Genomic DNA, 21,056 nt, shown 5'->3' on the forward strand with positions numbered 1-21,056 from the left:
GCCCGGGCCGCGGCTCCAGGAACTTCCCAGGCGCCGGAGTCGCAGCTCCGGCCTCGGGCTCCGCTTGCGCGCCCACCTCCCAGCGGAGCGCGGCTGGGGCGCAATCCGGGCCGTGGCCGCCTCGCACCGGCCGGGCATTTCCTCCCCGCGCGCCCGCCGCGCCGCTCCACGCCCCCCGCGCGCCCCGGCCCGGCGGATGTCCTGAGCTCGCCGCCCGCGGCTCTGCGCCCCGGCCCGCGGGTGCTCGGGGGAGTTGGGGCGAGGCGGGCCGGGTATGCGCCATCACCATGGCCCAGCTGGGCTCGTGGCTCGGGGAAGTCCAGTGGCTGGTCTTGGTGTCGCTCTTCGTGGCGGCGCTGGTCACCGTGGGCCTGTACCTGGCGCAGTGGGCTCTGGCCAGGGCGCACCCCCGGCCCCGGCGGCGTTCGGCGGAGCCTGGCGGGGGGCCGCGCCCCGAGTCGGACGCGCTGCTCTCCTGGATCCTGACGCTGAACAGCTGGAGGAGGCAGTGGCAGGCAGCCTGGGTGGCCGCCCTGAACTGCGAGGCGGAAAGGAAAGGGGTGAGTTTCTGAAGAGAGCGGTCGCGGCGGGGGGCCGGGGGCGGCTGATGGTGGGGCGGGCGGCCCGGGTCGAACACTCGCTCCTGGAGGCGGCGCTGCAGCCCCCGACGGATCCGGAGGAAGCCTCCCCGCAGTGGCACAACATCCTTGAAAGTTAGGGGAGGGACCGGGAGAGCCGAGGACCCTTGGTGGGGAGTCAGGACAAAGTGATTCTATTTTATTCACCAACATCAGGTGTGCCAGGCCTTGGGCTGCGCGGGGACAGACTGGCTGGTCAAGGGACTTGTCAGAAGGGCTCATTCTTTCAGCTGGTGCCTGCTCTGCCTGGAGTCCCAGGGTGAATTTCTGTATCCGATTGGGCACTTACTGATTTTGCACCTGATATATGAATAACTGTGACCCAAATATGCTTCCATCTCCAATAGAGCTGAATTGCGCCAAGAATTTCTTTCCAAAGGCCAGCATTTCTTGGCATATAAAAACAGTGACCATCGTTGAGGGCCAGCCACGTGGGGGCTTTGGGTGCATGCATCATCCCTTCATCACAGTTTGACAGATGAGGAAACTGCCCACTGGCGAGGCCAAGCATTCTGCCCAGTGTCACCCAGCCTGTGGGTGGCAGAGTGGGGATGTGACCCAGCTGCCTCTGGCCCTGAGCTAAGGGCTTGTCACCTAACTGCACTGCCTCCCGCTCCTGTGCTTGTTTCTTTCTTGCTAATTACTTGGTGACTGATTTTTACTTTGAAGACTTCTTGGTTTAATGACAAGCTCCTGGCATCCACTATTTTTAGGCATTTGCTAGGAGGAATTAGGACCCGATGGGTCTGGGGAAATACCTCCCCGCCCCCGGTGCTGCCCGGTACCTGCCTGCACAACTCTGTGGCCATTCTCTTTGGAAACAGTGAAATAGCGAAAGCGGAAAAAGTCTGGACCCATCAACCTTCAAAATATTCCACAGCGGGCCCTGTGCCTGGTCTCTGTGCCGTGGCCTTGGAAAACACAGCCTTGGAAATAAAAAACAAAAAAGCTTTGAGTATAAATTAGCATAAATCCATCAATTCAAGAGACCTTGTTCTGAACTCTTGTAAAAAAAATTAATTAAAAAAATGTACCTTTTAGATGAAAAAAGGCCTCAAAGTCTTGGTGCCTAGAATGTGTGCCTTGGCTGTCCAGAGTGGGACATCTCAGGGAACCAGCCGTCTCTTGTGGGAGCCCTCAAGCCCTGTGTCCTCACACCCAGGAGCAAACACAGATGCTCAAATGCAGCAGACACGTGAAGCTGCTGTCACTGACCCCTGATTGACCTGGTGTCACAGGCCTGGCCTCCGGCGCTGCATCCGCTGCAGGTGCAGGTCTTGTCTCTGTTCTCTGTTCTCCTCCGCAGGGCGCAGGCAGGTGTTGGGTGAATGGTCTGCAGGATCCTCCTGCTTCTAACTCCGGGACTCCTGACTGGGTTTCAGGCTCAGGGACAGTGACCCTACCTCCTGTGAAGTTGGGATGGCTCATTGCCTGACACTTCTTGATTGGCTTCAGAAAATCTGATCACCTTAGCTATAATTCTTCCAGATTCCCATGTGGCTGGAATGCTGAGAGAGAGGAGGAAGTCCCTGTCCTGGCATTTGTCTTGGCTGCTCAAATAACTCTGCGAACACTGAAGAAATTATTTGAAAGTTTTGAAACCTTCTACCTGCGTATCTGTGTGGGTGCAGGGAGGGCTTTGTGTTCAGGGAGTGGAAAGACGGATTTGGCGTGTTTGCATTTTCTCTGTTCTCTGTCTGCCATTGGCCACACGCTCGGTCTCAGACATCCGTTTTTCCAGCGCTGCTGCCTGGAAGCGGCAATGATGTACCAGGGTCAGACCCAAAGCAGCCCAGGGTCACCTCTGGCATTTTTACGTGGACATGGTGGATGGGTTTTGTGACTCCCGTTGTGTGGTGTCACCCTACTTTCCCGGGCAGCGGGGCCCTGGTGCCTGGGAGGGTTGCTTGGTTTGAATTCAGATGGAGGGTTTTGCAGGCGGATAGGATCTGGGTAACTGGGCTCCCGGCTGCTGACTTGCACACACCCTCCCGGTGTCCCAGGCCTTCCTGGGCCTTTGCTGTTGTGACAGCAGTGACAGCGTGGGTGAGCAGGTGCTGGCGTTGGCACTCGTGGGTGCTCTGACCCCGGCAGGATTCTCTCTGCCCTCCCCCACCTCATTCCCACTAATCCCTGATCAGGGCTGACACGGCACCCGCTCGGCCCGGACAGCCCAGCTTAGTGAGGCCCCTGCCTCATCCGATGTCACTCCACCCTACCTGGGAGGAGACCAGTTCTCGGCCTGTCTCAGGGGGAGTGAGGAGACGTGGTAATAATCATATCCACCATCTTCTATGAAAAGTGGAATTTTCTATCCGACAGAGACAGTACCCCTCCCATTCTAAGTTTTACCCCAGCTTTGTATTTTAAGAAGGAAAGAAATCCTGAACTCCTCTAGCTGAGCCTCTTCCTTCTCCAGAAGGGGAGACTGAGGCCGGATAGCTGGATCTGCCAAGGTCAGCCCAGACCTCACGGTCCCTCCGTGGCTGCAGCATGTTCCCTTTGGGGAGCAGCTTGGCCCTGAGACCCAGGTGTTTCCTTTAAGTGCGGTCCGGCCGGGAGGGCTCAGAGAGTGGGGCTGTGAATGGATCATCCCAGACAGTGGGGCTCACGTCTCCGAGGGTTTGAGATGCACCTGTAACCTGTGGAGTCCCCTCGTCTCTGATGGCTGGTGACACACGCTCCTGGTGTCCCAGGCCTTCCTGGGCCTTTGCTGTGGTGACAGCAGTGACAGCGTGGGTGAGCAGGTGCTGGTGTTGGCACTTGTGGGTGCCCCGACTTTTAGCAGCACGGGTTCCCTGTGCCAGACGGCACCCCAGATTCCAACCCTCACTCTGGAAATGTTTTTAAATTACATGGGATGGTGATTGGGGCCCACACAGAGGAAACTATTGCCAACCTGCTAGCTCTTCAGGTGGACACAGGTGTGTGGGGAGCACAGGAGACTCACCCAGAGATCTTAGAAATACCCCTAAGATCTTAGAAGTGCCTCCCCCTGCCCATGCGGACTTAGCACGCGTGCATTGGCGGGAGCGTGTGTGCACCGTAAGCACTTCCTATTGGCTGTGAATCGCTGTGAGAAGCTGCTCCTTACACACGTGTCCCCATGCCAGCCACCAGTCAGAGTGCCCACTCCCCAGACAACACCTCAGACTGGCTGTCTTTGTCTCTCGCGTCTCCACCGGGTCTGGCATTGCAAGCACCTGATTCCCATTGAGCCGGGGCGGCGTTGGGCCGTGCAGCCCTCCCAAGCCCAGGCCCTGGACCCACATCAGCAGCAGGGGCCCCGGGAGACACTAGCGGAGAGCTGGTGTCCTATAACCAGCTCTCCGCTTGTCTCCTGGAGGCCCACCTAGCGGGCTGAGGCCTGGATTAGGAAGGTCCCCAAAGCTGTTTGTTTCCTTAGTCCTTTGGCCCAAGGTTTCTTCAGAGGAATGTTCTTAATGCAAATGATCAAGACTGCAGAGTGGTCTTTGCAAAAAGGGGGAAAAAAGATGCTGTGTGAACTTAGAGCATGTTATTAATAGTTCTGACTTGCACATGAGTTCGTGCAATTTAAAAAGTAAACAATGTGGCCACAAGACTTCAGAGTCTTTGTGTTATTCAGTGACCTCCAGTCCTGCTCACAGAAACCCAAACTCCTTGGCCTGTGCCAGTGGCCACGGTGCCGGAAGTCAGTTGGTAAAACTGTGAAGGCCACGTGGATGAGGCTCTCTCCACCAGAAGAGGGAACACTGGCCTTTTGGGGGTGACTAACCCTGCACCCTCCCCTGTGACCTGCCCCCAGGGACCTCCTTTCTGTTGCTCAGACGCTCAGGGATCTTTCCTACAAGGGGCCTTCCCACAGGTAGTCCCGTTTGTTTGGAATACTTATCTCCTTTTGTTTTATTTAACTTCTCTAAACCTCCCAGGTCTCAGCTCAAAGGTCCCTGACCCTCCCATTGTGCCCTGACGCTGCCCCACCTCTTGCATCCCCGCCCCCACACCCCGGCCCTGTGAGCTGGGGCAGAGCTGGCTTGGAGCAGGCCCCAGTCATCCTGGGGTGAATGACAGACCCGGTGGAGGGGAGGAAACAGTGGTGCTGCTCATCGCCCCGTCTGGACACAGGCCTTCTGTCTTGGGAGCTGGCCAAGCCTGGACAAAACAAGCTGTTTAATGTGTTTGTTTTTTCACTTCTAAAGCATCAACATTAAAGGAGGCCCACTGATGACTTTGCAAATCGTCGATGCAAAACCCAGAATAGGCGCCAGTTCTGGTTGTTCTTTGCACTCGCCCATTTTCCCAACAAGAGAGGAATTCAGGAAAGAGTGGGTGTAGTGTTAACGTCAACTGAGATTCAGCCAAAGCTAACTTCCACTGCCCACTGAGGTTGCTGAGGAGGGAAGGACTTCTTCAGCCATTTGGAAGAGTGAACGTGAGGAAGCTCCAGAGCGACGTGCCGGGTTTGAGTCCAGCTCTGCGCTTACTAGCTGTGTGATCCTGGGCACGTCTAGTCCTCCGTGTGCGTCAGCTGTAGAAGGGGATAACTCTGGGTTCAATTCAGAAAACAAAATCTACTTCCCTACAGATGAGAGCAGATCTGTGCAAGGCGTTTAGCAAAATGCCTGTCAGGTAGTGAGCCGGTAAAGGTGGGCTGCTCTCTTGTAAAGTCTCCTTTTTTAAAACTTTTTATCTTGAATGGCTTTTAGATTTACAGAAAAGTTGAAAAAAATAATTCAAAGAGTTTCCATATAATCTTCATTCAGCCTTACATAACCACAGCTCAGTGATGAGAACCAAGAAATTTAATTGATACAATGTTACTATAGTTCATTATACAACAAAGTTAACATGGCAATAATATAAGAAATTCAATCGATACAATGTTACTATAATCCATTACACAACAAAGTTACCATTGTGATAGTATAAGAAATTAACATTGTTACAATATTACTATGATTCATTATACAATAAAGTTAACATTGTGATAATGCAAGAAATTAACATTGTCACCTGCCTTTAGTAACTAAATTAAAGACCTTATTTGAATTTCCCCGGTTTCTCACTGGTCTCCTTTTATTGTTCCAGGGTGCCATTGAGGAGCCCACATAGCACTGAATTATTACTTCTTGGGCTGCTACAGTCTGTAGAGGTTTCTCAGTCTTTCTTTGTTTTTCATGACCTCGTTAATGCTGAAGAGTACTGATCGTTATTTTGCTGAATGTTTCTCAATTTGCCTTGGTCGCTTGCTCTGTGTTTGCATTTGACTGGATGGAGGTTGTACAAACCACAGTGTTGGTGCCTTTCTAGTGCATGACATCACCAGGTTCATGACTTCAGTGTGACGCAATGCTGGGGTGCTGTTCTCGGTGCCTCGGTAAGGTGGTTTCTGCCAGGTTTCTCCTCTTGTATTTATGTTTCTTCTTATATCTTTCCCCCTGCAGTTAACAAATATCTTGGGGAGATACTCTGAGACTATACAAATCCTTTGCTTCTCAAACTTTTCCTCACTGGTTTTTGCATCCATCAGTGTATGTTTTCTGTAGTAATTACTTATTTGCAGTTTGCTAAACGGTGACTTTGTTTCCTTCTTAATGTTTACATTTATTAATTAGAACTCTACTGCAAGAAAGAACCTTCACTTCTCCCGTCTACATATTAATAGTTAACTGATGGCCGGGCGTGGTGGCTCACACCTGTAATCCTAGCACTCTGGAAGGCTGAGATGGGAGGATCTCTCGAGGTCAGGAGTTCAAGACCAGCCTGAGCAAGAGCGGGACTCTGTCTCTACTAAAAATAGAAAGAAATTAGCCAAACAACTAAAAAAAAAAAAAAAAAAAAATAGAAAAAATTAGCCGGACATGGTGGTGCATGCCTGTAGTCCCAGCTACCAGGGAGGCTGAGGCGGGAAGATCACTTGAGCCCAGGAGTTTGAGGTTGCTGTGAGCTAGGCTGATGCCACGGCACTCTAGCCCAGGCAAGAGAATGAGACTCTGTCTCAAAAAAATAAAAAATAAATAGTTAACTGATTAGTAACGGCAATGTGAATATTTATTTTATTCTATGGGTTATGGTTATTTTATGGGTTATAATCCAGTGCATCACTATTCATTTTGTTGCTTAAATTGTTCTTGGTTGGGCCATTAGCAACTCCTTTGAGAGTAGCATCTTGTGTTCTGCCATCAAGCTCACATGTTTTTTGTTTTGTTTCTTTTGTGTTTTTGTTTTGTTTTGTACTTCCTTCCCCTGTGGTTCCAGGAGATGTTTGTTTTAGGCTCTTTTGTTTTCCCCTCCTCTGGCCCTGGGTTCAGCCACTTCTCCAAGCAGCCCTGATTCCTTTTATTGGAGAAGTGTTTAGAAACCAAGACTGGAGTTGGGTGTACTCATTACTGCCGGGGCCTCATTGCTCCCGCGCCCTCGCCCTCACAGTGGATGGAGCTGGGGAATGTGTGTACCAACACACGCACGTACGCAGGTCTGCATTTCTGTGTCTTTCTCTCTGGATACGTCTTAAACACTATGACAAACGTATACTGAAACCTTGGGTTCCAGAGCAACAGCACAGACGTGATTTTAGCTTTCCCCTGTTCTTAACTCCCTTCTCCAGGAGTAAGATACCTGGCCTGACTGTCTATAATATATTTACTTATTTGCTCAGTTCTAGTGTACACCTGAAGCAGTTTCTGAATTGCTAACCCATCCCAGGTCAGAAACACATTTATTAGATGACAGCATTTATGTGCAGTCAGGATGTTGCTCTAAAGTTTCTCGGGTTGTATCTGCCCCACCCCCGCCCTGTGACTGTGTTATTCATTTGTAACACATTGGTGTGCTCATGCACCAGAACCGCAGCTGTCATCACAGTGGTTCTGCAGTGCGTTTTAAGGTCTGGTAGAGATAATTACCCTTGCAGTTTTCCTTTTTCAATGTTTTCCTGGCAATTCTTGCACGTTTCTTTTCCCACGTGGACATAAAGTCTCACTTTGGTGTAGGCAGGAGTGGCATCACGGCATGGACAGGGTGACAGAGGTGTGGAGATGCCTGTTTGTTCCTGTGAGCTGCAGCCACGCTTTGCTCCTGAAACTCAAGGACAAGGTGATTGGAAAGGAAAGGCCGTCTCTCTGTCTTTATTTTAACTTAATTTATTTTCTTTGTGAGACTTCCCCTAGACGTTAAATTTCCCAGGAAAATCTTTTCAAGATTTTAATCTAGAAGGGACCACAGGGAAGAGGGCAAATGCAGCCTGAGCTCTGCGCGGGAGTCTGCGGGCTCGCTCAAGGCAACGTTGTATCTTTCGGCTGCTACAGAAGGTACATTGTTTCATCCTGCTCGGTCCCGGCAGCTGGAGTGTGGCCTGTGGCCGGTTTCCTGCCTGGCACTGGCCTCGGTGCCGGTTCTATTCTCTCAGGCAGGCAGCCTGGTCACAGAGCAGCGGCGTCACCAAGCTCACCGCGTGCCCTGTGGCCAGCAGGTCCCATCAAAACGAGCCCCAGCACAGAACGCCAGCAGAGCAGCCGTGAAACTGCGCCGTCATCCCTCCGAGCAGTGATTTAATTCTCTGTTGATTTTTTGTGGGTGAGGTAGATGTTGCTAGGACAGGGTGGGGTTAGAAGCACATACATTAAAATATCCTGCGCCTTCTAGGTTTACTCTTGGTCATCGGGAATTCTCAGGAAATAGCCGCAGGATAGATCCATCGCTTGCTCACCTGCTCTGTGCCTGCCAGCCCAGCGCTGGACTGCTGCCACTGTGCCAGCAGTGGCCGCGCCGCCTGTCTGGGACCGGCTCGCCACAGTGGAGCATCCCTGCGCTAGAGGAGACGTGGTGGGAACTTGTGGGGCTGCACGCTTTTTAGCCGCCCAGTCAGAGCTTGAACATGACGTGTGTTTTACGGCATGCCAGGAAGAGAGTTCAAGAAGAGTTTTGACCCGGGGTCATATTGTCGGCATACATGCTCAGAGTCTCAGGAGAACTTAATTGTAAAAGCACAAGACTTAGTTGGCTATCCAAGCGCTGATTTCCTCTTTTCTAAAGCATTGTTCTTGCTGCCTTGTGGTCATGTTCATTTAATTACACATCTCTCCTGTGGAGGTTTTTAATTGCAAGAACCAGAGTAGACACGAGCTGACCGAGTTTGCTGGAAGGGTGCTGGAGCCAGCCCAGAGCTGAGGGCAGAGCTGAACCATGAGGCCGGGGGGCTTTGGAGACTGGGGAGCCCACCCAGTGGGGACAGCCACCAGGCGGGCTCATTTCCAGCCAAGGACCCCAGGTAGAGGCCAGGACTGCTCGGGTGGTGGGAGAGGAGAATGGGGAGGCAGCTTCAGTAGCAGGTCACTCTCCCAAACACAGCCCTGGGCCTGCAGGGGTCTGGCCCCCGCACCTGCTGCCGCACAGGTGACACCTGGGTGGAGAGACCGTGGCCTTCCCTTATGCTGTCCACAGGAGGATTCAAAACACCCTTCGCTGTCTTCTTGCAGCACCTTTGGGTTTGTTCCCACATTTCTCTCCTCCCGTAACGGAATCCTGCCCGCCGAGCACAGTCGTCCCCAGCTGCTACTTGGCTGCGCACACCATTGCTGCTGCTTAGAAGCACAGATTTCACTGAAAGACGTCTTACTGCCTTTTCCTAAATTCGCAGAGCTTTATACAAACACATAATTTTTCCAAAGCAACCCCTCCTGTGCACGTGCCTCCTCATGCTGTTTCTCTGTGCAGGGCCCGCTGTCCCTCGCCTTTGAGGAGGACCCGAGGCAGGAGCCACTGGCGCTGGCGGTGCAGGAGGTCTCCAGCGTGGTCAGGTCAGCTGAGGAGAAGGTGAGCCGGGTGCCTTCCCTGCAGGAGGGAGGGCGCTCAATGCTAGGGGTGAGGGAATTCGTTTTGTTTCAGAATTATGTATTGAAAATGCAGAATGGTTATACCAGAGGCTAAATAAAAAATGTCTGGCCTGTCAACTCATGAATGGATGAACAAAGTGTGGTCTACCCATGTGATGGAATATCCTTCAGCCTTAAAAAGAAAGGAAATTCTGACACATGCTACAACATGGCTGAACCTTAAAAAACATGATGCTAAGGATTCATAAAAGAAGCCACACACAAAAGCCCCATATTATATGATTCCATTTATATGAAATATCCTGAACAGATAAATTAATAGAGACAGAAAGTAGATTAGTTTTGCCAGGGTTTGGGTGTGGGGAATCCTTGGGAGGAAATAGAGCGATTGCTAATGGGCATAAGGTTTCTCTCTGGGGTGATGAAAATGTCCTAAAAGTGATGGTGGTGATGGTCACACAATAGTGTGAATAGATTAAAACCATTGAATTGTACGATTTAAACAGGTGAATTATATGTTATGTAAATCGTATCTCAACAAAGCTGGTACGTGTGTGTCTGTAACACGCTATATATATTTGAGCTATTAGATACTATGTAGAATTCATTTTCCTGTTGCTGACAGTTCATAGGCTGAACTTAGCAGACTGGCTGGATGCCATAAATCATAAAAAAGCTTCTATAATGAGTCCTAAGACAGTTTCTGTGAAATATAAGACTTACCCTTGTATTGATTAAATTGTCATTGTTGTTGTTATTATATATTGGTAACTTTTTTCCCTTAAGCTCTGAATTTTTTCCCCATTAATAAAAATGATTTATTTGCCAGTGACATTTTACATGACTTACCAAATCCCAAGACCTGCTCCAGATGGAGAACAACAATGTCCTTGCTGCCTGCTCGCTGCACCCGACTTGTAGTTTACAGTCTAGAGTTGCAGTGAGAGACCAGGGTGTCGTCTCACTTTGGGAGGAAAGAGAAGGAATCAGTCAGTGCTTCCCCCCACGCTTAACTCTCATGTTTATTTCTCACTTGAATACACAGAGAACGTACTTCTAAAAACATCAGTGACGGTGAAGCTCCATCCTCTGTCCCTCCTCTTCCTATCTCCAGTGATGACTGTTCTCCTAAAGCCGGGCTGCTCTGTCTTCGTTCCCAGCCTGTGTTCACACTGTAGTGTGTGTGTTTGCATGCGCGTGTATTTTAAAGATGCTGTATGATGTTGCTGGATCTGTCTGCATTGTGTTATCAAGTTAAACATGTACGTGCCATTTAGCAGACAGTGACTGAGCAGGAGAGTGTCACCAGCCCCCAGGCCTCACCTCTTGTGTGTCCCTGTCATAGCTGCGGTATCCTTTGTGCATTTAAAACTTTTAATCATTTTTACATAGAGTTGTGCAACAAACTTTCTCTATATAGAGCACGGTAGTTTTGAGACTCATCGAGGTTGATTTTTGTAGCTCTAGTTCATGTGCTTCAACTACAGTTCGGGATTCCAGGTGAACCAGAGCTTGCTTACTCATCTTCCATTGTTGGGTTATTACGATGTTTTCTCTTTTTCACAAGTATGGGTTGTCTATCTCTTATCCAGATTGTTTGGGGCCAGGAGTGCTTTGGATTTTGGATGTTTTTGGTCTTGGAATGTTTGTATTATTTTTTACCAGCCAAGCACTCCTAATCCAAAACCCTCCAGTGAGCGTCTCCTTTGTGCATCATGTCAGCAACTCAAACACTTTCAGATTTTGGAGCATTTTGAATTTGGACGTTCGGATTCTGGACGCTCAACCCATCGAAACCATGCTGCAGTGAGCACGTGTGTTTACTCACTCCTTGGGCACACGCACAGGACTGTCCCAAGGGTAGGCAGGGACTTGCTGGGTTGTAGGCGTGTGTGTGTGTGTGTGTGTGTGTGTGTATGTGTATGTGTGTGTGTGTTAGCTTGACCGACTATCCGAATCCATTGAATCTACAGCCAAAGTGCCGTCCTGCTTCCCTCTGCCCTAGCAGCGCGGGAGAGTGCTCTTTCCCCGTGTCCTTTCCAATACTGGAGCCACACAGCCGCATAAGCCCTGTGAGTGAGTGTGGGAAGTCGCTGGGAGGGGCCAGGGAGGCCCATGGCCACAGCACGGGATGCTCGGACCTGCGCAGCCCATGGTGCTGGGAGGGGCCTGGTGGCACGTGGTCCCGCGCCCGCTTCCAGACTGGTGAGCTGAGGTGCAGAGGGCTGCGGCCCGACCTCCCTGGGCAGTGCACACCCTCTCTGTTAGTGACAAACAGGGAATGGATCCTTCTGTGTCTGGGTGGTTTCTCTGTGGTGTTTTCTGACAATTTCCCAAATAGGAGAGGAATGGGGCATTCAGGGCTGGCCTGGGCAGGTAGGGAGAAAAGCAGAGATGTGGAAAGAGCAATAGTCCATTTTTAAAGGTCTGTATATTGCCAGAAAGGGAGCCTTAGAAAGTGGGTGGGTAAATGGTATTCCTTTCCTTTTAATATAATTACAGAAATAGAAATGACAAAAGTGGTACATGTAAATTAAAAGTTAAAAACAACATAGTATTTGAACACTCATGTTCATAGCGGCATCAGTCACAGTAGCAGAAAGGTAGACGTGACCAGATGCTCACTGGCGGGTGAATGGGTAAACTAAGTGTAGTGTGACATGCAGTGGAATATTATTTACCCTTGAAAAGGAGGGAAATTCTAACGCATGGTACAACATGGATGAACCTCAAGGCCATTTTGCTAAAGGAAATAAGCAGCCACAGAAAGTGAAAGGAATGAATCATATAAAGACAACTGTTAAGAGAATCCACTTATATGAGGTCTCTACGGCAGTCGGATTCACAGAGACAGAAAGTAGGATGGTGGCCGCCAGGGCTGGGGGGAGGGGACGGGAAGTTTCAGCTGGGGAAGATGAAAAAGTTTGGTGGATGGAAAGTGGTGATGTTCGCACATCAAGGTGGATGTACTTAATGCCACTGAACTGGGCACTTAAAAATGGCTAAAATGGTAAATATGATGTTATGTATCTTTTACCACAAATATAAAAAGTGGAAGCATATAAAAATTATTTATTTTTTCATATAACAAGGGCTTTGTTAAAAAGTCATTTACCCTTCCTTTACCTGAGATATGATTTACTAATCCTTGTCAAGCACCAGTGATTTTATTTTTAAAATTTATTTTTAAATGGACAAATAAAAATAGTATATACTTACAGTATACAACATGATGTTTTGATATATGCATACATTGTGGAGTGGATGAGTCAAGCTAACTAACACACTTTGTGTGCTTATTGTTTTTGTGTGGTTAGAACATTTAAAATCTACTCTAGTAATTTTCAAATGCATAACTTTAATCACCGTGCTGTGCAGTATCTCTTGGACTTATTCCTCCGTCTGAGACCAGCGTCTCCCCTTTGCTCGGCATCTCCCCATCGCTCCGCCCAGGCCCTTGGCGACCACCATTCTGCTCTTTCCGTTTTCCCGAGTCCACATGTAAATGCACTTGTGGAATTTGTCTGTCTGTGCCTGGCTTATTTCACTTAACATAATGTCCTCCAGGTTTACCCATGTTGTCGCAAGTTTCAGGATTTCCTTCTTTGTTTTAGGCTGAGTAGTATTGCACTGTGTGTAGGTACCACATGTTCTTTATCCACTCAGCCACTGAGGGACACTTAGGTTGATTTCCTATCTTGGCTATCGTGAGGAGTGCTGCAGTGAGCATGGGGTACAGATATCTCTTCCACATAATGACTTTATTTCTTTTGGATATGCAGTTGACCCTTGAACAAAGTGGGTGTCAGGGTCACCAAGCCCTTGCACAGTCAAAAATGTGAATATAACTTTTGACTCCCCCAAAACTTAACTACTAATAGCCGGCTGTTGACCGAAAGTCTTACCGATAACATTAACAGTTGATTAACACATATTTTATATGTTATATGGATTATATACTATAGTCTTACAATAAAATGAGCTAGAAAAAAGAAAATATTTTTAAGAAAATTATAGGGAAGAGAAAATATATTTACTGTTCATTAAGTGGAAATGGATCATCATAAAGATCTTCATCCTCATCGTCTTCCCGTTGAGTGGGCTGAGGAGGAGGAAGAGGCGGGATTGGCCTTCCTGTTTCAGGGGTGGCAGTGGCAGAAGAAAACTGGCATACAAGTAGATCCCCGGAGTTCAAACCCACGATGTTCAAGGGTCAAGTGTGTACCTGGTAGTGGGATTGCTGGATCATATGGTAGTTCTATTTTTAATTTTTAAAGAAACCTCCATGCTGTTTTCCATAATGGCTGTACTAGTTTACATCTCCGCCAATAGTGCACAAGGGTTCCCTTTTCACCATAACCTTGCCAATATGTGCTACCTTTCATCTTTTTGATAATAGCTATTCTAATAGCTGTGAAGCGATATCACACTGTACCTTTAATTTGCATTTCCCTGACGATTAATGATGTTGAGCATTTTTTCATAGACCTGTCGGCCATCCGTGTGTCTTCTTTTAAGAAATGTCTTCAGATCCTTTGACTATTTTTAAATCAGGTTATTTGTTTTCTTGCCATTGAGGAGTTTGAGTTCATTATATATTTTGGATATTAACCCTTATCAGATGAGTAGTTTGTACCTATTTTCTCCCATTCCATAGGTTGTCTCTTCACTCTGTTGATTAATTCCTTGGCTGTGCAGAAGCTTTTTAGTTTGATACAATCCCACTTGTCTGTTTTTGTCTTTGTGGCCTGGGCTTTTGGGGTCATACCCAAAAAAAATCTTTGCCCACACCGATATCCTGGATCTTTCCCACTGTGTTTTCTTCTAGTAGTTTTACAGTTTCAGGTTTTCCATTGAAGTTTTTAATCCATTTTCAGTTGCTGTTTGTATGTGGTGTGAGCGAAGGGTCTAATTTCAGTCTTCTGCACGTGGAGATCCAGTTTCCCAGCACCATTCCGGGTGTCAGTGGGTTGGTGGCTACGGAGGGCAGGCTTCCCCACGCAGAGACTAACGGGCCTTGGCAGGTTTAGACCTCAGGCTGCAATGGGTCCATTCTGTCTCAATCAGAAATTCTGCTGCTATCATAAAATCAGCACAAGTGCATTGGTGAAAGTTAAAAAACACAGAAGAGTATTTTTTTAAAGCAAGAGCGGTAGTCACTTGAGCTGGTGATTAGCTCTGTTCATATGTTGGTGTGTGTTTCCAGTCTTTTTCTTATGCATTTATTTATTTTTCCTGCAATTTAGACATACTCCGTTTATTCTCTTTTCCCCATATTATTAAAATTCTTCAACGATTCATACTAATGAATGCATGCTCTGCGATGGTCAGGGTCAAGCTGTCGGGCAGGAGCGTGTCATCCCGCCAGGGGCAGAGCTCTTTGCTGCGTCCTCTGGCTTGGCCTCTGAGTGGCTCCCCATCTGCAGACGGGAGTGACAGCCACCCTTCGGTTGGTCCTGGGAATGGGCTGCGTTAGTTCAGGTAAAGCACATGAAACCATGCCAAGCACATAAGTGCTCCATAAATGCTGTTTTCGCCCTACCTCTGTTATTATTTTTGCTCGTGTGTTTATTTCCTTGCCATTCCTGGAAGAGCAGGCAGACATACTTGGAAAAGAGTACGAGCTGTGGTTAAGGGTCTTGATATGGTCAGAAAAGCAGCTTTAGAAAGTGGATAATTAAATTGTGTCTGTTTTGATATAGTTACAGAAATCGTGCACACTCATTAAAAGGTTAAAAACAACACAGACGAGTATAAACTTTTTTTTTAAGTCTATCCCTCTCATTTCTCTGTGCCTCCTCCTCCCCCGCCCCTGTCAGGATGGGACCTCTGTGAGCAGATTCTTGGAAGCGTTTTACCTGCCCAGACAGATGGGGACCTGCCCACACGGTCTTGTTCTCTTGCACAGCTGTTCTCTGCACAGTGCTCAACTTTTGTGTTTTCCTTGTCAGATGAGGAAGTGAGCACCTGTCATTGCCTCGTTGTGGCTGAGGCTGGTGCTGTCCTGCACGGTGGACTGGGCCCCCCAGTCAGGTGGACGGCCCCCGCCACCCCACGGTGATCGCCCTCCTGTCGTTCAGCTGTGAGCGTGGGAGGAGCAGGGCCTGGAGCTCAGAGCCTCCCAGTGCACCCCCTCCAGGTGGGGACACCTGTGGGAATCCACCTGGGCTCCCGGGAAGAGTAAATTGGGAGCAGGACCCCCCCCCCCCCCCCGCCCCGTGCACTTGGATTGTGTGAGTGGCCTTCTCCATTCTTAGATGAGCGTCTTGGCCAACCATGGCACATTTTTAGGGCACTGTTTCGCAAGGGAATCTAGCTGGCTTGATCAGAGTTTCTCTCGTAATGTGTCCAGGGTGGGGTGTTACTTAACATTCATGCGTTAAATGAAGATAAGACACCAAGTCCTCTTTTTCAGGTTGTTCCGGGAGCTAGTGTTCTAGAACTGCCAGGGAGGGCGAGAAGTTTACAACGGTGTCCCTCTTTTTTTGGTGTCTAAGCCACACACCCCCACGGGCTCCAAATATGTAACGAATTCTATGTCAGCTTAGTCATATGTTCTCCTAGCTCTGCATAATTCGTGAAGAAAAAAACTGTAACAATTTGGGGACCACAAACAAAAGTTACAACAGCAATGCAAACTTAGGACTCAAGGACATTACCTCTCCCCTTTCTAAGCTGTCCCCGAGTGTCAGGCTGGATCTTTTCATCTTTCTAACTCAGCCTTGATGAGGGACATGTGGTTGGCCTTTGAGCCGGGATAGGGACAAGCCCGCCCCAAACCCGAACCCGGGCTGTTCTGTTACATAATGACATCTTTGATCAGTAGATAAGAGTGAGGTCGGGCTGGCCTGAATGTCCCACTTCCGCCTGTGAGCATGCCCCGACTGGTGTTGGCTGGTGTCAGGTCTGGCGTCTCCCTGCCGGCCCCTCACAGAGCAGAACTGGCTGTCACCAGATGCCCTGTTCTGGGACTTTGTCTTGCAGCCCACGGATGCCCTGTGCATCAGAGGAATCACCTTCGCAAATGTTTGGTTCGTCAACAAAACCCCCTCTGCATCGGCTGCACAGATAGTTGGGGGCTTGCAGAGCTTGGAGAGCTGGGTCGCCACGGGTACTTCTGCCTGCCACGCTGTAAATGGGGGGTTCCCACAACCCGTCCCGCCCCTCCCCAGGTTCAGTAAGTACTAGAATGGCCCCAGCACAGCACTCAGGGAAACAGTGTGCTTACTATTACCGGTTTGTGATGAAGGACACACCTGGCAACAACCTGCGGGGTGCGTGGATACGGGAGGAAGAGGAGGGCAGGGAACTTCATGCCCGACCTGGGTGAGCACTCTCGAGGCACCTTGATGAGTTCACCGCCCTGGAAGCTCGCGGGACCTGTCATTTGGGGGTTTTATGGAGACTTCCTGCCACCGGCACGATTGATTACATCATTGGCCATTGGAGATCAACTCAACCTCCAGCCTCTCTCCCCTCCCTGGAGTGGGAGGGGGCTCTGAATGTCGCAGCCCTCTAATCCTGCCTTGGCCTTTCTGGTGACCAGTCCCCATCCTGAAGCTAGCCAGGGTCCCCAGCCACCGGCCATCTCATTAGCATACAAGAGACACTCTTATCACTTGGGACTCCCAGGGAGCTGTGTGCCAAGAACCTGGGACAGAGACCGAGCACACATTTATCACAGGTGGCTTCAGGGCTGCGGCATTCTCCTAAGGGAATTCTGCTGGGTGCTGCCCCACAGGCACGTGTTCAGACCTGGGCTGGACGTACGCTCCTCCCGCAGCTCGGGGTGTGCAGGCCGGGCCGGGCGGCAGGGGCAGCGGGGCCCGGCTTGTACGGAGAGGGCACTTGGCACCAAGGCGCGGCCTTTGCCCTTTTCTCCAGGGGCGCTCTCTGCTTTCTTGTCTAGTCTGAACACGCACCGAACGCATTTATTTCTCCCCTAGACGTTAATTACACTCTTATGCAAGAGCAACAAGTTTCTACCTACGTTCTCTTTCCTCACGTCCTGGGAGAGGCTTGTTCCAGAATGTTTGACCCAGAAAAAGAAAACGTTTATTTCCATAGCTCAAGCTGCCTGAGAGCCAGTCCCCTGCAGGGGCGGCCACAGCCCTGCCCTGGCACGTGGCGGTTCAGAGGCCTGACGCCCACGTCCCTGGCAGTGCGGGGTTGACAGGTGCCTCCTGCGTGGAGACTTGCTGGGGAAAAGATGGAGCGTGAATCAGGGTTCGGGAACTGTGCTGTGATCTGGGCTTGTTTCGGGGCCTCCTTCCCTCTCAGAGCCCCTCCCGGCAGGGCTGTGGGGAGAGCCCTGCCCGGCACCTGCCACATGATGCCCCCAGTGGCAGCAGGTGTGGCCAGGCTCTGGGTAAAGGACTTGTGTTCACCCTCAGGAATGCTCATAACACTCCTCTGCCAGAAGAGGTGTCATCCCGTCGTACAGAGGGGGAAACTGAGGCAGAGAGGCGGTCCCTAGGCCCAGGTACGGAGCTAGCCACTAGCAGAGGCTGAAGCTGAATGTCACTTGGCCTCCAGAATTGGGCTCCAACCGCCATGCACAGTAAACTGTGGTTAGTGTTGTGTTTTACATCCTTATTACTGTTGTTATTTCACTTGCGCTCCGATTCCCACCCACTTCCCCACCGTGAAAGAGCCAGTGACGACAGGGAAGGGAGAACCGCAGGGCAGGAACAGCCTCTGCTGTGTGAGACGGTGGCAGTGCCCAGCGCAGGCCTGCGGAATCGCCCCAGAGCCTGCCCGCACGCTGTGTGCGTGGGCGTGAGAGGTGTGGGGCGCGCACTTGCCACCCGAGGCTGTCTGTGCACCTGTGCGTGCCAGAGTGCACCCTGCAAGCTCTGGGGTGTCCTCTGCTCGCCCCACACCTCAGCGGGCTGCCTGCGTCGTGAGGGCAGCGTCATTTAAAATTGTCCATGTTTGTGTCCCTGGTTGCTCGGTTGACTTTTTTTTCTGCTTTGCTCGGCACGACTTGAAATTCCAGGTAGCCCATTAACCTGGTATTTGTGGTAGGATGCGGATAGGCTGCGACGCTGTTTCGAACTGGGGCATTTCCCAGGGCAGGTGGGAGACGCTCCTCACTGGAGACGGGCTCTCTGGGCTCCAGCCTGGCTGCTGCCTCTGAATGGGAGAAGGGCCTCCCGCAAGGCCACCTGTTTGCACCTGTCTGTCTGGTGACGGCAGCCTGACTCTGGCCGAGAGGAGACAGGGTGGGAAGACCCGTGGGCGCACCAAGCTTTGCTTGTTGCTTGGAATACAGAGCCCGGCGTTAAGGGTCGGTGTGGCAGAGTGGCCTGGCCCAGGTGGCATGCACTGCGGCTGGCCTGGAGAAGACCGACTCCCTCGTCATTTTAAAGGAAATGTCTTGTATGTGTCTTTTACCATAGAGTCGAAGAAAGAGCAGCACATTCCCAAACAGATTTCTAAGCTATAGAGTACCCCCATTAAACCATGTTACCTGTTAGCAATACTTCCTCATGGTGCAATATCAATGAACAGCCTCCCTGTCCGTCTGAAGGTATCTAATGGGAAAGGAGTTGAGAGTGTTGCTGGGGCTGGGTTGGAGTGCAGAGCCCGGGGGTCGGGGTGCACCCCAGGGCAGGGTGAGATAAGAGCACCTACCCAGCGCCCCCTGGGGTCGGCCGCCACCTTGTTTCCAACATTGGTCCTCTCAGTCCTCCGAGGGAGTTCCTCATAAAAACACACCTTCAGCCACACGTTTCAAATTAGCCAGCAAATAGGGTTAGCTCTTGTCAGTGTTCCGATAGTATTTGGCTGCAGTGGATGTTACTTTTTAAATTGCGTCTCTATTCCAGAGTAGGGGTGATATTTTCTATCCGGTTCATACCGTCTTAGAGAACATGTACGGAGGGAGAGAGATTGCAGAGCTGACAGGCGTAACTGATTAGGAACCCCACGATTAGCGCCGGGTCTTTCGTTTTACTTGGAGCTGTTGTCGGCGTGTGCTGTGGTGTGATGAAAGTGAAAACTATGCAGGGGCATGAAACTTGGAGGTGCACTTTCAGCGGCATTGCTAGTTCCTTTGGAGACAAAAGTAATTAAATTATTTCCAGTTCTCTGGAGTGTTTTCCGAGAAGGAGCTGAGGCAGCTGTACAGAAGCTTAATGGAAAAGAAAGTGAAAGAGCGCAGGGAGATGTGGAGATAACGGGGCTTTCCTGTGGGCACGGCAGCAGCAAAACTGGCTGTGGCCAAACAAAGGAGCTCAGTTCCCAGACAAGAGCTGTCTGCACAGGTGTGTGCCTGTCTGGGGTTAAGGCCTGGGAGCCGGAGAGGGCAGGGAAAGGGGAGTGAAGGCCTTGGCCTCTGCTCTGCCAGCGCAGGTGTCATGAAGCCGGTCCCACCACCTCTGCCCCCCTTCCCCGTCCATCGGCTGCCGACCACAGGTGTGTTCGTGCTCCGTCCGCTCCACCTTCGAGGCCCCTGCCACGTGCGGCCCGCCCTCCGGAAATCCCTCTCACTTATGTCGCCGGGAGGGGTGTTCATTTGGAACACGAAGTTCAGCCTTCTGTTGCTTGATGTTGAAATGGTTTATTAATTGAGAAATTCTTTGCTTGCTTTGGGAAAAAAGATATCAAGAATAAAGCAGGTGGGCCGACGGCTGGTAGTTCAAGTGAGCTTGTTCCTGTGCTTGCAGATCTTGGCCCGGTGGGTCCTGCCCTGGGGCCAGGGGAGGGGGGTTTGCTCCCCTCCTCGGAGAAGCCCCTCACACCCCACAGAGGCTGCTAGATGTTGCTTCCATTTAACTTTTAAAAATGCAGTCCTGGTACCCGACTGTTTCAGAGGGAGACACTAAAACCCCAGCGATGAGAACTCAGAAGCTGGATTTACACGGTTCGTGTAATTGGGTTTCTCTGAGGAGCTGACTTGGAAACTTAAGGGCTTCTCGTGAGCTCTGTTGTATTTGGCGTAGGGGCACTCCAGGGTCAAACTCAGGATCTCTGCCCGCTCACAGGTGTTTAGGTGGCTGCTAACCCTCGACATCCCGGCCACTTAGGAAGGATCTGCTTAACTTACATCCGGTGACCCTGCCCCCTGCTGGCCCAAGAAGGGGACCCCTCCCAGGCGGCCAGGGCCTTGCCACCGTGCATGGGTGGAGGGAATGTAATCCCCATTGTGGATAACACCTTAATACGCTAAAAGAAGATTACTTATTTTTAAAACCTCCCTTCCATTTTGTTCTCGTCCATTTGACAAATGGGCATTATCATTCCCAGGGCGGCAGAGGCAGAGGCAGAGGCAGAGGCAGAGGCTGGCCCCGGACGGGATTTGGCCCTCATGGGGGTCTGCCCTGACCCCACTGGCACAGCGGTGCTGTATCAAAACGGTGAAGCAGGTTCAGATTGTCTTGTTAACGGACTTTTCCAGCTGAACACACGGGAGGCCAAGAAAGGGCTTTTCTGCTGACTGGCTGTATTTAGAGGGCGGAGGGGCTGGGGGAGACCTCCCGGGCGTCACTGGGAAAAGATGTCTTGACCTGGAACTGTCCCGTTTAGTGATGGTACTTACTTTAGTGATGTGGCTTGGAGGGTTAAGAGCTTTGGAGTCTTACATTCTAGAAGTTTTAAA

The 21,056-nt window shown here is 50.5% G+C and overlaps 1 protein-coding gene across 1 annotated transcript in view; it reads left to right on the plus strand.

Annotated features, from left to right (window-relative positions):
• Positions 1-221: 221 nt before the first annotated feature.
• C2CD2 (C2 calcium dependent domain containing 2) overlaps positions 222-21,056 on the plus strand; it is a 47,700-nt gene continuing 26,865 nt past the window's right edge. The window contains exons 1-2 of the mRNA XM_069474934.1: positions 222-560; positions 9,336-9,434. Coding sequence (XP_069331035.1) covers positions 288-560; positions 9,336-9,434 — 372 coding nt within the window. The 5' untranslated portion in view covers positions 222-287. The remainder of the gene's footprint in view (positions 561-9,335; positions 9,435-21,056) is intronic.

Source organism: Eulemur rufifrons, chromosome 7 (genome assembly GCF_041146395.1).
Source record: "Eulemur rufifrons isolate Redbay chromosome 7, OSU_ERuf_1, whole genome shotgun sequence".
Taxonomy (NCBI): Eukaryota; Metazoa; Chordata; class Mammalia; order Primates; family Lemuridae; genus Eulemur; species Eulemur rufifrons.